The sequence below is a fragment of the Pristis pectinata genome, chromosome 1, assembly GCF_009764475.1.
Source record: "Pristis pectinata isolate sPriPec2 chromosome 1, sPriPec2.1.pri, whole genome shotgun sequence".
NCBI classification, from domain to species: Eukaryota; Metazoa; Chordata; class Chondrichthyes; order Rhinopristiformes; family Pristidae; genus Pristis; species Pristis pectinata.
In genome coordinates, this window is record NC_067405.1 from 20,324,707 (window position 1) to 20,339,869 (window position 15,163).

At 38.6% G+C, this 15,163-nt stretch overlaps 1 protein-coding gene across 1 annotated transcript in view; it reads right to left on the reverse strand.

Annotated features, from left to right (window-relative positions):
* Positions 1–15,163, reverse strand: part of LOC127576242 (kinesin heavy chain-like) — a 116,153-nt gene that overhangs the window by 19,817 nt on the left and 81,173 nt on the right. The window contains 8 exon segments of the mRNA XM_052026728.1: positions 722–826; positions 2,978–3,049; positions 3,870–3,930; positions 4,762–4,863; positions 7,108–7,217; positions 8,104–8,180; positions 9,884–10,001; positions 12,523–12,711. Coding sequence (XP_051882688.1) covers positions 722–826; positions 2,978–3,049; positions 3,870–3,930; positions 4,762–4,863; positions 7,108–7,217; positions 8,104–8,180; positions 9,884–10,001; positions 12,523–12,711 — 834 coding nt within the window.

The window sequence follows — 15,163 nt, forward strand, 5'->3', positions numbered from 1 at the left end:
CTATGGTTGTATCATCTGCAAACTTGTAGATGGAGTTAGAGCAGAATCTGGCCACACAGTCATGAGTGTATAGGGATTAGGGTAGAGGGCTGAGGATGCAGCCTTGTGGGGCACCAGTGTTGAGAATAATCATGCTGGAGGTGTTGCTGCCTGACTTCACTGATTGCAGTTTGTTGGTCAGAAAGTCAAGGATCCAGTTGCAGAGGGAGGTGTTGAGTCCTAGGTCTCGGAGTTTGGTGATGAGTTTGCTTGGAATTATAGCATCGAAGGCAGAGCCATAGTCAATAAACAACAATCTAATGTAGGTGTCTTTACTGTCCAGATGCTCCAGGAGAATTATAGATATCTAGTCCACAACTACAGGTAGCTTTTAACACACAAAGTCAATAAGAGAAAATTATGCAAAGAAAGATCAAAAAGATAAATGAATAATAAAAGTGAACAATTATGGTTCAATTTCAATAGTAAATGGAAATCATCTGCTACATAAAAGTACTGTTTTTAGAAGGTACTTCTGAATGTTGTTTTAAAAAAAAGCAGTTGCAGCTATAATTAGGTTAATACTTTGACTTGCTGAAACAAAATTTATGGCAGCATGTTTTGAGAACCTGGACATGGAGGAATTTAGGCAAATACACTGTTTTCTCAATCAAAAAGCAGCTTTGATATTGGAGATGGAAATGTCAACAATTTCAGAGTGTTGTACAAATCATCCTCGTACCTGTTTGTGAACCTTTGTAAGCTGCTCCAGGTTGTTCTCAAGAAAGGATATTTTCTGTTTTTGTGCAGCACTCCCCCCTCCATCATCTGAGTCCAGTTCAGTGCTCTGAGGAAATGCAAAGCAAAACCATCAATCTGCAGCAGCTGCAAATCACGTGATTGGAAGGAAACAATCAAAATTATAGCTTCAACCTTCTGACCCAACTTTACAGCTGAGGTTTAATTTAGAAACACATCACCCATGTTTGGGAGTAAGACTAGTATAATTAGAGGGAGATACGGTTTTTAAACCTTTACTGAAGCATCTCTCTCAGCATAAACTGTATTGATATTCATTTGTAGTCACATGAATGATAGAAAAATGGAAAAAGTGGAGGGCTATGTGGGAGGGAAGGGTTAGATAGATATTAGAGCAGGATAAAATGTCGGCACAACACTGTGGGCCAAAGGGCCTGTACTGTGCTGTAATGTTCTATGTAATATTATGTGGCCAACGGAGACGTGGGACACAAAATCATAGCTCAACAGCTCAAAAAAGGTGCTGATTATTGAAGAAGTTATATGATTCTTCTACAAACCATCACTGTTTATGGAATTAAAGGGAAAATCAGAATTAAGAGGGTAGCTTGACTTTAGTCTTGATTGCATGTTCTAAATGCAGAATCTAGGGGCAAGTGCAATTGACTAACAGAGTTTGCACTTTGAATTCAGTTTCTGAAATTCACTTCTACTGGAATTTTCTACCTGATCGAATTGTACAGTACAGAGGTCATCTGGCCCACTGTGACAGGTTCTGGAAAAGCTGGCCAATTAGTTTTCCCACATAACCCCACAATGCTTTTCCTCTTAAGGTTCAGTCCAATATTAGAGTGGCTACCTTCCTTTTGAAAATTACCATTGGATTTACTTCCATGTTCCTTAAAGGCAATAGATTAGCAATCCTAACAACTTGCTGAGTTTAAGAAATTATTTTCCAATTACCAAAAATAAACAACAGTCTAAAATTCTTACTGATCAACCTCATCTTGGCCCCACGAGGTGGTACCTTGCACTTCAAAATCTTGGTATAAAACAGATACAAGTGGCATGTGGGCTATTGTTGAATCTCACATTAATACAAGAAAATGAACCTGTTTTTGTTGGGCATACAACAGACAGAAACCATACCAATTTTCAGTGGGACAGCCTTGCCACAATCTGAAGCATTGGTCCCACTCCAAAAGGCAAATACCTCGATTTTGATTAGCTATCACAGGGTGACACCCAAAATGGGCATTAGGTTCCCTGATTGTATCAAGTAAGGTATTTTAAAAAAAGACAGCTCTCAGAAAAGTCCCACACCACCAGGTTCAATAACAGCCGTTTCTCTTCAACTATTCAGTTCTTGAACCAACCTGCAAAGCCCTAATCATTACAGTTTAGCAAGACTATAACCACTTTGCACTAAAATGGTCTTTATTTTTTTTTGTTCTAATTGTGTTTTCTTGTAAAAAATTGTGTATAACTTATGTTTGATTTATCTTTTTTTCTTATGAATGCTGCTTATATGAAGCTATGTGCCTGTGACATTGCTGCAAGTAAGTTTTTCATTGCACCTGTGCATACATGTACTTGTGCATATGACAATAAACTCGACTTTGACTGAAGAGAGTGGAAGATCACTATGAGTACTGAACATTCTCAAACAAAGAAAAACTTTTTTAAACAAATTATATCCCTGTAGGAACTGAAATGCTTCCACAACTCCACAGGAGTCACAACAGCCACTGATGCCATCCTCCTTTGCCCAAGATTAATAAGAAGACACTGCCATCCAGTGGACTGCCTGTGGAGGTGATCCAACACTGGATAATTATTGGGATTCAACCTAATTATTCTGCTGTGATCTCAGGACCAACTGCTATCAAGTTTTGGGCCCACTAGTTCAGATGCACGTTGCCATCTTATGCCCAGAGCCAGAAACAAGTTCAGACAAATTTGCCACCTTACAAGTTTCCATACAGTTGTTTCAATGATTGATAACTTAAAACATTAGTATTTAATACTCTCTATGAAAACTACTCCTAAAATTCACATTGTATCCATTCTGGTTTTGATGTAGTTTCTGAATGTTTCAGCTTAAACTTGAGGAAAATAAACCTGGTTCATTAAAGATAACCTTTGTAAACAAGTCCAATACCAGTACCAAGTCCACAATTGACTTGTACAGAATACCATATATAATAAAAAAAACAGTGCAATACATCAGTCAACTTACTTTCTTGACCCTAGTGGTGAGGTCCTGAACAAAAAGTTTTCGGAGGTTGTGGAGTGTTTGGAGTTCTTTTGCCTTTTAAAATAAAGTAGATTTTGTTGAGAGAACAGATTTAAAATAAACTTGTTCTTCCAATCATTAATTTTGCACATGTACAAATATTCAAAAAATTCAAGAACATAAATGCCAACAACAACAAAGACTTGCAAATACAGCTGAATAATGGAAAATTGTGTAATTTAATTTGGGTGGAGTGGGGGGGGGGGGAGGAGAAATAAAAATAAAATCACGGTTTGACTTGAGCCATATCCAAGAAAAACATCCATTTGTTTAAAAAAAAGTTGCAATTATAATATACAATGGAGCAAACAGCATTTGCGGAGCAGAACAGGATCTTGGTCTGTTGTACAGAAAAATTATACCCCACCCCACCTCTGCTATCACAAGAAATTTAGTAAGTGACGGGTCAGATGTTTCTGTTGGGAAGACATTACTGATGATCACCAATGAACACTTCCCTTCTCAAGACACCCACTTTCCAGTTACTGTAAACTACACAATGTTTCAATTTATCAACAGATTGCATTGTAGTTAAACTGGTTGAAGTGGAGAAATGCACCACTAGGCAATTGAAATTGCAGGGTTTCTTTCAAAAAAATGCTAACAATGATTTCATGCTGCGCTGTATTCTGTGTACATGCTGGGAATCATGGATTTAATATTGGGAAAGTTGTAAGTGGAAAGAGATTTTACAGACATGACATGCACATGGTGTAGTCTTTATTCTATAGAAACATGGTCTTAAACTTTAGTTAAGTTACATAATTGGGGAGGGGGCTAGTTTGTTCTGAAGTGAGTCCATTAAAAATCCAATACGTTTCACAATGAAACTTACAACTGTCTCCTCCAGCCCCTTGAGGTCCTGTTTTGCTTGCTCTCTTTTGTCATTAAGAAGTCTAAAAGCAGGACATAAAAGTTATTTGGAGTCAGATTTCATTTGAGATTGACAGCCTATTAAGAAAATAATTTCATGCTTTCATGTCTTACGATTTACCAAGATAGAGGTAAACAGATCACATTACAAGACATCAGTCTTCAAGTAACAAAAAGCCAAATAATAATTAATTATAAAGGTCCTTTAACTGTCATGCTATTACTGTAAGCAGACTGGTGAGGGTATCAGCAGTCAGCCTCTGAGCAAACAAGAAGTCCAATACAAACTGTACACAACAGATACAAAAATTGTTATTGCAAAAGATGTACAGACAATCACACATCACAACTAGAACAGAAAAGGGAATGAGAAGACCAGAACTAGGATGTTTTGCCTGGACAACATGAATTATTTTTTGATTTAAGTAATGACCAAATTGTTGCTGAGCATCGTCACATCTATGACCGAATTAGGAATTCTGTTTTAAAAAATGTCTCTTTCTAAGATGCTCACGATGTCCCAAGCATGCCCGAGATGCAGGTATTTCCCCAGGTAACACATTACACACAGAACTAACAACTTTATACATTTTCCCTCCCTCTACCTTTCAACTCTCTTCTTGGGAAATTGCACCTCTCCAAGCAAGACACCTAAAAACTGCTGACTACTGACAGCTGGCAAAACACAGCCAGTGTGGATAATAATGACTACTATTCATGACAGCGAGAGCTCCAGACCAACTTCTGGGTAACTTGGTATCAAGTGGAAACTGCAGGTTACATGAAGAAACAGCAACCATTAAATAACAGTTCTCATGGTGTGAAAAAGATATTATGTAAAAAAAAAGTCTTACACAAGTTTCTGCAGCTCCACACTTTTTCCCTGCTCTTCCATTTTTAACTTTTCAAAATCAGAGTTCAATTTCTCCTGCTCCAGCATCAATTTTTGGTTCAAACTATGATATTTAAAAGAAGATAAACATTGTTAGTTTAGGTAACTATTTATCTAAAATTCCTCGGGTATTATACTATTGTATAATTGGTTAATATTTATTAAACTCAAGCAACTTCAGGGTCCTGTCAAGGTTATAAAAATCAACACACCATTTCCAAAAAGATTATGCTGCAGATTCATCGTCCTTTTTCTAATCAATTGCATTTCTTCCCCACAAACAAATTAATGTCAAATCAACACACGTAAACCGTTCCATGTGGAGCAAAATGTATCGAAATACAATCACATGTGTTTGCACAATGAACAAAAAAACACTTGCTTTCCAGGATTAATGTATAATTCTGCAGAAAAAGATATCGTCCTAACAATGGTCACAGTAACAAAAGTAATCACAATAACCACTCAGATGGAGACATTTGTGAAAAACCATTAGCTTCAACTAAAAGTAATTCCATATTTTTACCAATCTCAAAATCCTATGGCCATTTTAACACTGGAATAGATAATAGTCTTGCGACCGATATGGACAGATCAATAATAAGCCCAATGATGGCACCTTTGTCTATATGGTCTAATGCAAATGCTGTACAATTGTTAAAACACCATCAACTGAAGGATTCAACATAGGGCCAATGGTAGAAATTCTGCCTCTGAATCAGGAGGTTAAAATCTCAGACCCCTTTCCAGAGAGTTAACATAAAGACTTAGAAATTCTAGTGCACCCTAAAAAATGTGGTTAATGGACATTGCAGTAGAGGTGCAATTGCCTCCTACAAGCAACCAGATGGATGTTGTACATACTCTTGATTCAAAAGGTGCCACATGGTTTATTGGTCCCAGGCTAGGGTTAGACAAGTGTGGAAAAGTCAATGGCTATTAGTCCAATCAGGCCTATGATTTGTCATAGGGAGACTGTGTGTGGGGGAAGGAAAGTTACAGCTTTTTGCTACAGTGGGGATGGGATGGAAAGAAAACAAGCATTTTGTCCCCGAGACAAATGACCATTTAATTTGTTTAATTACAACTGGAGATAAACACAATTCAACACCTGTAAAGCTTCGCTAATCTTCCTTGGATAATGAAGACAGTGGATACAGATATTTATATCCACCTTCTCCGAACATCATTCAAGTGAAAGGTGAAATATTTAAGGGGAATCTGAGGGGTAACTTCTTCACTCAGAGGGTGGTGCGAGTTGGAATGAGCTGCCAACGGAAGTGGCAGATGCGGGTTCAATTGTAACATTTAAGAGAAATTTGGATAGGTACATGGATGGGAGGGGTTTGGAGGGATATGGTCCAGGTGCAGGTAGATGAGATTAGGCAGAAGATCAGGTGGCATGGACTAGATGGGCCAAAGGGTCTGTTTCTGTGCTGTAGTACTCCATGACTCCAAGTATCAGCCTAGATTTTGTCTTCACTCCCTGCAATCACTGCTAAGGCCTACAACTTCGGTTCATAAGGGAGTGCCAACACTGAAGAATGGTACAAGAGAATGAGGAAAAACTGAGGACAGTTGATTTTTAGATAAACATTTAACAGAGAGCAACAAACAAGAAGCTGAAAGAACTCATCAGGTCAGGCATCAGTCTTCATCAGTCCAGATGAAGGGTCTCGACTCAAGGCATCAACTGTCCATTTCCCTCCACAGATGCTGTCTGACCTGCCAAGTTCCTCCAGCTTCTTGTTTCTTGCTCCAGATTCCAGCCTCTGCAGTCTTGTGTCTCCAGTTAACAGGGAGCATTTTATGGGACCAGAAAGACAACAGATTAGTTAGGGCCACTTTCTATGCAGTAAACTTCTGTGCGTCCAAATAATCTAAAAGAACAATAAATACCAATTCCAAATAATAAATATAAAAAAGACCACAGGAAGGTCTTTATTGAGTAATAAACATCCATAATAATCCACTAAACAGATTATTGGATGCTAAAGCTGTGATACTGTTCAATGCACAGCATATGCTGTTATGGGAACAATGTAGAAGAGCCATAGAGGGATGAACATTGATGGGTCAAGCCTTTTCTCATTTAGTAACCTTCTTACTTGGTTGGATAATTTATCTTATTTCAACACCACCCACAGCAAAGATGCAAAAGGATATTTGTGGATAAACTGGAGAAGCTGGGGTTATACTTCCTCAAAGCACACAGAGGTCAAGAAGATTTGATGGAGGCACTTGCTAAATATGGAGCTTAGTGCATCACACATGGTAAGCTTCATTCTGAAGTCCAGTCAATACTCACTCTCTCAGTTCATCAATGATTTTTTGCTTTTCATCAATCTCATCCCTCAGGCGAGCCAGTTGTTTCTGGTGGGCCTCTCGATGGCTCTCCATTTGCTCTTCCAAGGTTTTCTACATGAAGACACCAAATAATTTAGAGGTCACTGAATTCCTGCTGCCTACTTATGTTTGGACTCTTGGTTCCCTACATACACCGAATACTCAAATAGAATCTGTCGGGTTTTTTTTTTGGGAGGTTTCAATTCTCACATCCTGATCCCAAAAGCAACTTATGTGCAGGGATTTTCCATCCCACATCTGATGGTAATGTTGCCAGTTTTGAAGCTTGGTATATCGGAGTTACTACTCAACCCTCTTTTGTTAACTATGTAAAAAACTGCTGAGAAATACTTCATTTTGCTTAAAGGGCCTTTCTTAGAAGCTTAACAATGAAAATGCTTGTTAACCATCCCTGTCGTCATGGTTAGAGGCAAAAATATTGTGGGGTCACAAGTCTAAAGGCTTTCTCTGAATTCACTCCCAAAAGGACAGGTTATAATTTTTTTTAGGCTAACTGCCCTATCTCAGCCTCTCCATCAAGAAGAAATAGTTATCATACAAATTAAGCCCTGGCTAAAAAAAACAGCTGAGATGTTTGCCACCAAAGCAAGACATCCATCTTTGCACCTGGGAGTTAAAATTAAGATCACGGTCTCCATAAAATGGCACCAGTATATCGTCTGTTTCTCTGGCACTGATAGCACGAGCTATTTTTTCCTGGAGTGATGCAGATGTCATACGCTTTACAGAAAATGAAGATTGCTAGGCTAGAAGAAAAAGGAATCATTTTAACCAAGTAACATATTCCTTTATCAATTAATTAGAGGTTAGTAATGACTTCATGCATTGATAAGGTGTACAAAACATGCACAGATATCATATTTTCCTTTGTCTGCTTCCAGTTTCATAATAAGGAGCCACAAAACATCTACAGCAATGCACCAAATCAATGTATTACCTTCATTTCATTGGCATCTTGAAGCAAGGTCTGATGTTCTTTTTCTTTGTCCTGAAAGGTCACTTCGTGCATCTTTTCTATTAAGCAATTTTACAAGACAATTAACTGCGCACATGCATTAACAGCTTATAAGCACCATGTGCTAGATATTTTTAAACTATCAGCTGCAATGAAGGAAAATGTATTTTAATCTATTTCCAGGTTTATGATTTCAAATATGATTTGAAAAGTGTAAGTGGGCACCTTTACTCTGCTGAGGCAATTAAATCCAGCAAAGCATAATAAAAGCTGACATAATGTCAAAGATTACTCAGTAGAAAGGAGTTCACTTGATTAGGTCAACTTGATAACCAGGTTAAACATGAATATCAAGTTTACACAAGAGTAAATGAAAATCAAAAAAATGCAGATGTTGGAAACCTGAAGTAAAAACAGAAGATGCTGCAAACACTCAACAGGTCAGGCAGTATCTGTAGAAAGAGAAGCGTTTAATGTTTTAGTCCAGGACCCTTTATCAGAACTGGGAAAGGGAGAAAATGAGTTGGCTTTCAGCAGCAGACAAGATGGAGGGATGGATAGAACAAAAAGAATATTTCTGATAGAATGAGACCAAATAGGTTAACGAGAACAATTAGACTAACAGTTACAAGCACAAAGTTACAAATATTCTCTTTTCACAGATGCTGCCCAACTTGCTAAGTGTTTCCAGCATGTTCGGTTTTCATTACACTCAAGTCTGTCTTCAATTACTAATTTCAGTTAGAGTCATACAGCACGAAAACAGGCCCTTCGGCCCAACTGGTCCACGTTGATCAAGATTCCCAGCTAAGCCAGTTACATTTGCCCGCGTTTGGCCTATATCCCTCTATACCAATCTAATCTGTGTACCTGTCCAAGTGCCTTTTAAATGCCTGCCTCAACCACTTCCTCTGGCAGCTTAGTCATATATGGACTACCCTCTGGGTGAAAAAGTTGCCCCTCAGGTTCCAATTAGTAAATCTTTCCCCTCTCACCCTAACCTACATCAAGTTATTGATACCCCATCCTTGTGAAAATCTCAGCACATTCACCCTATGCCCTCATGATTTTATTCACTGGAGCACAGGAGAATAAGAGCCTTTGCAACTTAATGGCATCTTTCCTACAAGCAAGGTGACCAAAACCAAACACAATATTCCAAATGCAGCCTCACCAACGTCTTGTACAATGCATCGTAACATCCCAATTTCTATACTCAATGTCCTGACTGACAAAGGCCAGCGTGCCAAAAGCCTTCTTCACCACCCTGTCTACCTGTGACGCCATTTTCAAGGAACCATGTACTTGTACTCCCAGGTCCCTCTTGTTCCACAACACACTCCAGGGCCCTACCATTCTCTGTGGAAGTCCTACCCCAATTTGTTTCCCCAAAATGCAACATCTTGCTCTTATCCGAATTAAACTCCATTTCCCAGTCAGGTATAGTAATGCTATGGTTCCTTTCTCCTTTTCTCTGAAGAGTTAAATAATTTTCTTCCACCTTTGCGTTCTCGTGCAAAACTAAGTATTCGACCCCACCTCTGCCCACCCCTGATCCCCCGAGGCACTGGGAGGAATTTTAAAACTTCTAGTATCTTTCAGAAAGGTGCTTTCCTAAAACAAACAGTATGTTTTTGTCTTGATTGACACATGCATCATGATGTATAATAATCAGAGACAGAATAAAACTTGCACTATCCTGAGATAAATGATCAAGTGGATTAAAGTATCTGAATTACATAAGCTGCAGGCCAATGCATACCTTGGGCGCGAAGTTTAGCTAACTCTTCATCCAGTGCATCATGAGACTCCTCCAGCTGTCTTCGCTTCTGTTCCACATTCTGCATGTAATCTGTCAGTGATTTTATCTTGGCTTCATGCTTTTAAAAGATTAATAACACAAAAGGTGAATGTAAGAGGCATGCATTACCACAATCCACCAGCTGCTTTGAACCCCTTAGTAAAATCCTGGTCCCTAAGTAAGAGCTCAACCTGGATCTTGGACAGAGTTCACTGTCAGAGTTTCATCCATTGTGTGTAATAGAGACTCTACCTATCCTATCTACATTACACTTCTCAAAATGCCCACTCGCATGATACAGTTTTTCAAACAAATGGAAGGCATGCTGATGTACAATAGCATTTGCAATTCCTTATACTTCCAGCACAATGGCAGATCTGTTGTAATTTCATGTATTCATTTACCAGGAACTTGATAGCTTGCAGATTAGTCCAAGCACAATTGCCCTTTTGTCAATGCACTACTTTGACTTTTCCTTTTGTTAAGGGAAGCCACCTTTTCACCGAAGTAATTCACTCCCACTGGTACGATAGCAGCCAGCTTTTCAAACAAACAACAAAAACACTGCCTCACCAAATAGCAAATCTTAGTGGGGAGACAGACTGCTTCCTCCCTTCCCCCACACAGCACTAAGATCTTATAAGAACATGGAATAGAAATGGTAGGAGATCGTACAGTCTGTTACCACTGCTCCAACGTTTAGCAAAATCCTCTACCTAGTCCACATTCCTGCCCAGACCTTCCATTTCCCAGATCTCCCAAGTCCCCAAATGTCTGCCTCACCAAGGGAAGCAGGAACTTGCATGTGCCTGTCAATGGAGTGGGGAAGTTAATAGCATACAAGGAATACAAGAGAAGAGGGGAGAAGATGCCATGAATTCTTTGAAAATACACATCAACATATTTCCCAGGGGGCAGATCCAAAATAATAAATATTAGGAAAACAAAAAATGAGCCCCCTCAAGGCACAACGCTGCAAATCCCAGACTTAGTGACCTTCTTTGAACTCAGTAGAGTTATTATTTTCTTAATAATCAACCAAAAAAGCCCAAATTTCAATAAGATGCTTGCTTACCCTCCTCAGAGTGACATGCACAGAGATCTTTGGATATCTGCAAGCCTTTTCACAGGTTAATATGGAGAGGGCATACAGGGAAGAAAGTAAGGGTCGAGTGTGAGGGGACAAAGAGGGACCATCAGATAATAAGGGAGATAAAAAGGAGAGGGGTGAAAGACTAATTGCCAGAGGTAGCAGCTGGCATTTGAGATTCTTCATAAATATATTTAGCACAGAAAATGGATCTGAAAAAATCATGAATATCTAAGTTGTGTCTGTAACATTTAGGTTAAAAAGCAACTGCAATTGTAATTAAAATTTCAATGCAAATAACCCCATTTATCTTGTGTTATATGACATTCATGCCTTCATTATGATGCACTATTGGTAGAGACAAATAAAGCAAATACTTTAGACACATTAACATTAATGAGACCCAAATTTTGATAGCTTCATTTGTAGAACCAGCTCCAACAGTTTTGCAATTTAACTATTTAAAATACATTTAAGTTATCATTGAAGCTCATCTGAATAATAGAAGGAATTAGTTAACTTTCATACAAGTATTAGTGCATGAAACATTGCATCAAAGTACTGAGGGGCAATTTAAAAAAAAACAAAGGGAAACCATCCAACAAAGAAGTCAGCAGAAATATCTGATTACTCATTAACAAATGTTCCAAAGTGCACTGATACATGCACCACAGACTGGTCAATTATAATCAAATCCCTTACACTACTACTTCATGAAATTTGCTCTGGGGTGACATCCAGCAAAAGTCAGATGTTTATAGGAGAGAAAATGAGCCGTCATCTCCAGCCCCTTTCCAGACATATCCTAACACGTCTCCATGGAGTACTGGCAACCACAGCACACAAAACATTTGGCTGCAGCTGTTGAATTTGCTCAAAAACTTATTTAAAAAACTAAACTTCCTTAATCTCTTGCAAATAAAGCATTTAAAACCACACTTACAGAGCCCAGTTCTACTGAACTCAATCATACATTTAGCAACATGGAAACATCCCAGAATTTATTATTAAAGACATGCTAACAGGGATCATTGAAAAAAATATCATAGAATGGATATGTACATGTAGCTTTTAACAAATCTGTGAAAAGTTTTCACAAGGGTGTAAACAGGTGGTGTATTTAGATTTTTAGAAAAGAATATCTTTTTCTTGAAGAAAAGTTTATAGGATGGGACGTTGCTGGCATATATTGTTCACTCCTGAGACAGGAGGAGTCTGGAGTCACAAAGGTCAAAATGGGCAAGGAGGCAGATTCCTTCACTGAAAGAAGTGAGTGAACCAGGTGGGCTTGTTGCAGAATCGTTTTATGATCAGCACCACAGCACAATTTTGTTTTATTCCAGATTTACGTAATTATTTGAATTTAAAATCATCAACTGCCATAGCACTATGCAAGCGACTGTTTTCTGATCAATGGTCCAGGCTTCAGGACACTCCATTTTCACCAAACCCTTACATTCTAAATCCTGAACCCTCTGTAGAGCTGGAAACAAGTGGCAAGTTTCCTCACCTGTGACACTAAGAGTTGACATGCTGCTAACTCCCGCTCATTCTCAATCATTTTTTTATTGCAGTCCAGCTGTGTGCTCTCCAGCTGTTTGGCACGCTTCACCAAGGTCTTGACTTCAGACTTCATTTTGCTTACATACAGACGAGCAACCGTGAACTCTTCTTCCAGCACCCCATTCATTTCTGCCATCTGGGAGACCAAGGTGGTGGTTAGATGGTTTGGCTTTATTAACAACATAGTTAAAATCTTTCTGCCCCTCCCAAATTCTGGTTGGGAGATAAATTCCTTTCTGTCACCTTAGTTGTCCAGTCTGGACATCATTTATTAATATTTCTCAATAAAGCCTTTTTAGTGGTTCAGTGGGTCGAGAGTAATCAGTCACCAGAAGATCTCCAAGATGACCTCTGACCCCTGCGGTGTAAGTACATTTCATTGCAACAGTGGGATGCTACAGTGGCCTTGGGATCCTCAGACTATGACTCATGAATGAAAGGAATGGAGTAAAGAGGGTAGGAAGGGAAGGAAATGAGGAGGAGAATGCCTTACTTCACCCTCTGCTGTTGCATACCAATGGCCTGAAGCAATGCAAAATTTAAATGAAGTGCCTCATCTGGAGTATGGGAGAGAAGAAAAACAATTTTAGAGAATGCACAAAACTGCTCACAAGTGTTATTAATAAAATATTCATGATGGAACCAGATAAAATGTGGAAAGTTTCAAAAGAATTATTGCCAAAATATCTGTCAATTGAAGTTGCTATTATAAAGATTGAACATGGTGGTATTAGAAATGAAGACAAGTTATTTGTCAATTAGGAGAGCAAACTGATTTGAACAGAATTAGCATCGAAGTGCCCTCTCTTTAAGTTTATCAAAAGGGGATAGTTATACTTCACCTTCAATTCTCAATGTAGCAAGTGTGCGGGAACTGCTAGGTTTATTCTGTTGAAGATAACTTTAGTTCTCCAGCCACTAACAGATATTTTCAACACACTAGGGACAAAATTTATGTTAAAAGATCCCATTGCATTTTTTCTATATTTAAAAAGAAATCAGGTTCTGTGTATGTGCGAATACTTCTGGGCATATATTCAAGAGAAAAATCCAACTGCAGCCTCAAATAAAAGGCAAGTCTAAATGCTACCAGTAGAGGGAGCAAGATACTGTATTTATTTAACATAGATTTCCGATCCATTTTAATGGAGATAGTAAAGAACATACAACAGGTTTAACATCTTTGCTCTAAATATAGCAGGAATCTGAACAGTGATCATTATCATTCACTTATGCAAATTAAGTATCATAAATCATCCCCATTCAGAAGCACAATTTACACCCATCTATGGAAGTCTGTCACTGCAAAGTAAAGAGTTACAGCAACATTTTGTTCTGCATATGTTTAACTGCAGATATCATAATGTTATGGAAATGCAGCAATTTGATTTCCTTATTTTATTCTCATCTCTAGAAGTTGAAGGTAAATTGCAAAGTAATGTGCCTGAAAATAATAATAATAATAATAATAATGTTGGAAATACACATTGGGCATCATGATGCTCTCAGGACTTTGAGCACTTCCAGCATGATTTTTTTCCCCTCTTTGGTTTTCCTGGATCTGCAGAATTTTCTTTTGGTATTTACACAAGGAATGTCATCCTCGAAGAATGCAACATTCCTTCACTTTGAAAAACACAAAAGCCTCCATTACCAGCAGTAACCTGGGTAGGAAGCAGGGAAATATTGTCTCCATTCTGATGAGACTTGAGCTCAAACCTCAGAAGCGCTCTCAATGAAGTAGGGATGTCTCCCCACAACACCATCCCTCCACCCCAGCTAACCCCACCTGTAGATCCAAAGCCACGTGCTGACAAGCAGACCTTGGACAACCCTTAATAGAAAGTCTTACCGTGATTCTGTTCCAAAATTTTCTGGTTTATTCTTTTCTCTATTGTTTGTGACCTGGAGGTTTGGAAAAGCCTTTCCTTGCCACTGATATAGTTAAAGCTATTACAGAATATCCATAATATGAGCTGCACAATTTACTGGCACCATTATATCCAGCTAAATCGCCACTAACTCATATCCCCAGCACTAGATACACCATCCACACCCAGCATGGTTCTGAAAGAGCAGATAGCCAATGGAGTCTTTTTTTTATTCATACACAGGGTGCCGGCTGCTCTGACAAGTCCAACATGTATCGCTGATCCTCAAACTGAGCAGTTTGCTAGGCCACTTCAAAGGGCAAGTTAAGTGCACCCCCAAGTAAAGGGCAACCCCTCTGCATTGGGGTTGGAGTAACATTCGGGTCAGATTAGCTGATGACATTAGACGTCCTTCCCAACAAACGTCAGTGAATCAGATGGGTTTTTACAACAATCTGCAGCCACCATTAGTTTTTTTTTATTTTTCAGATTTTATTAATTAACCGAATTTAAGTTAAGCAGTAGTAGAAGAGTTGAAATACACGACAAATTCTTTAATTGTTAACATGATCTAGCTGAAAACCTTTCAATTGGCCTCCCCCACCAATGCAATTGAATTCTTTCACAGCTAGCCTTAGCTAATCCATAAAAAGATTTATTATTAAAAATGTGTTTCTGGTACTGGATGCATATCAGGAATTCAGGAGAGTGCTCATT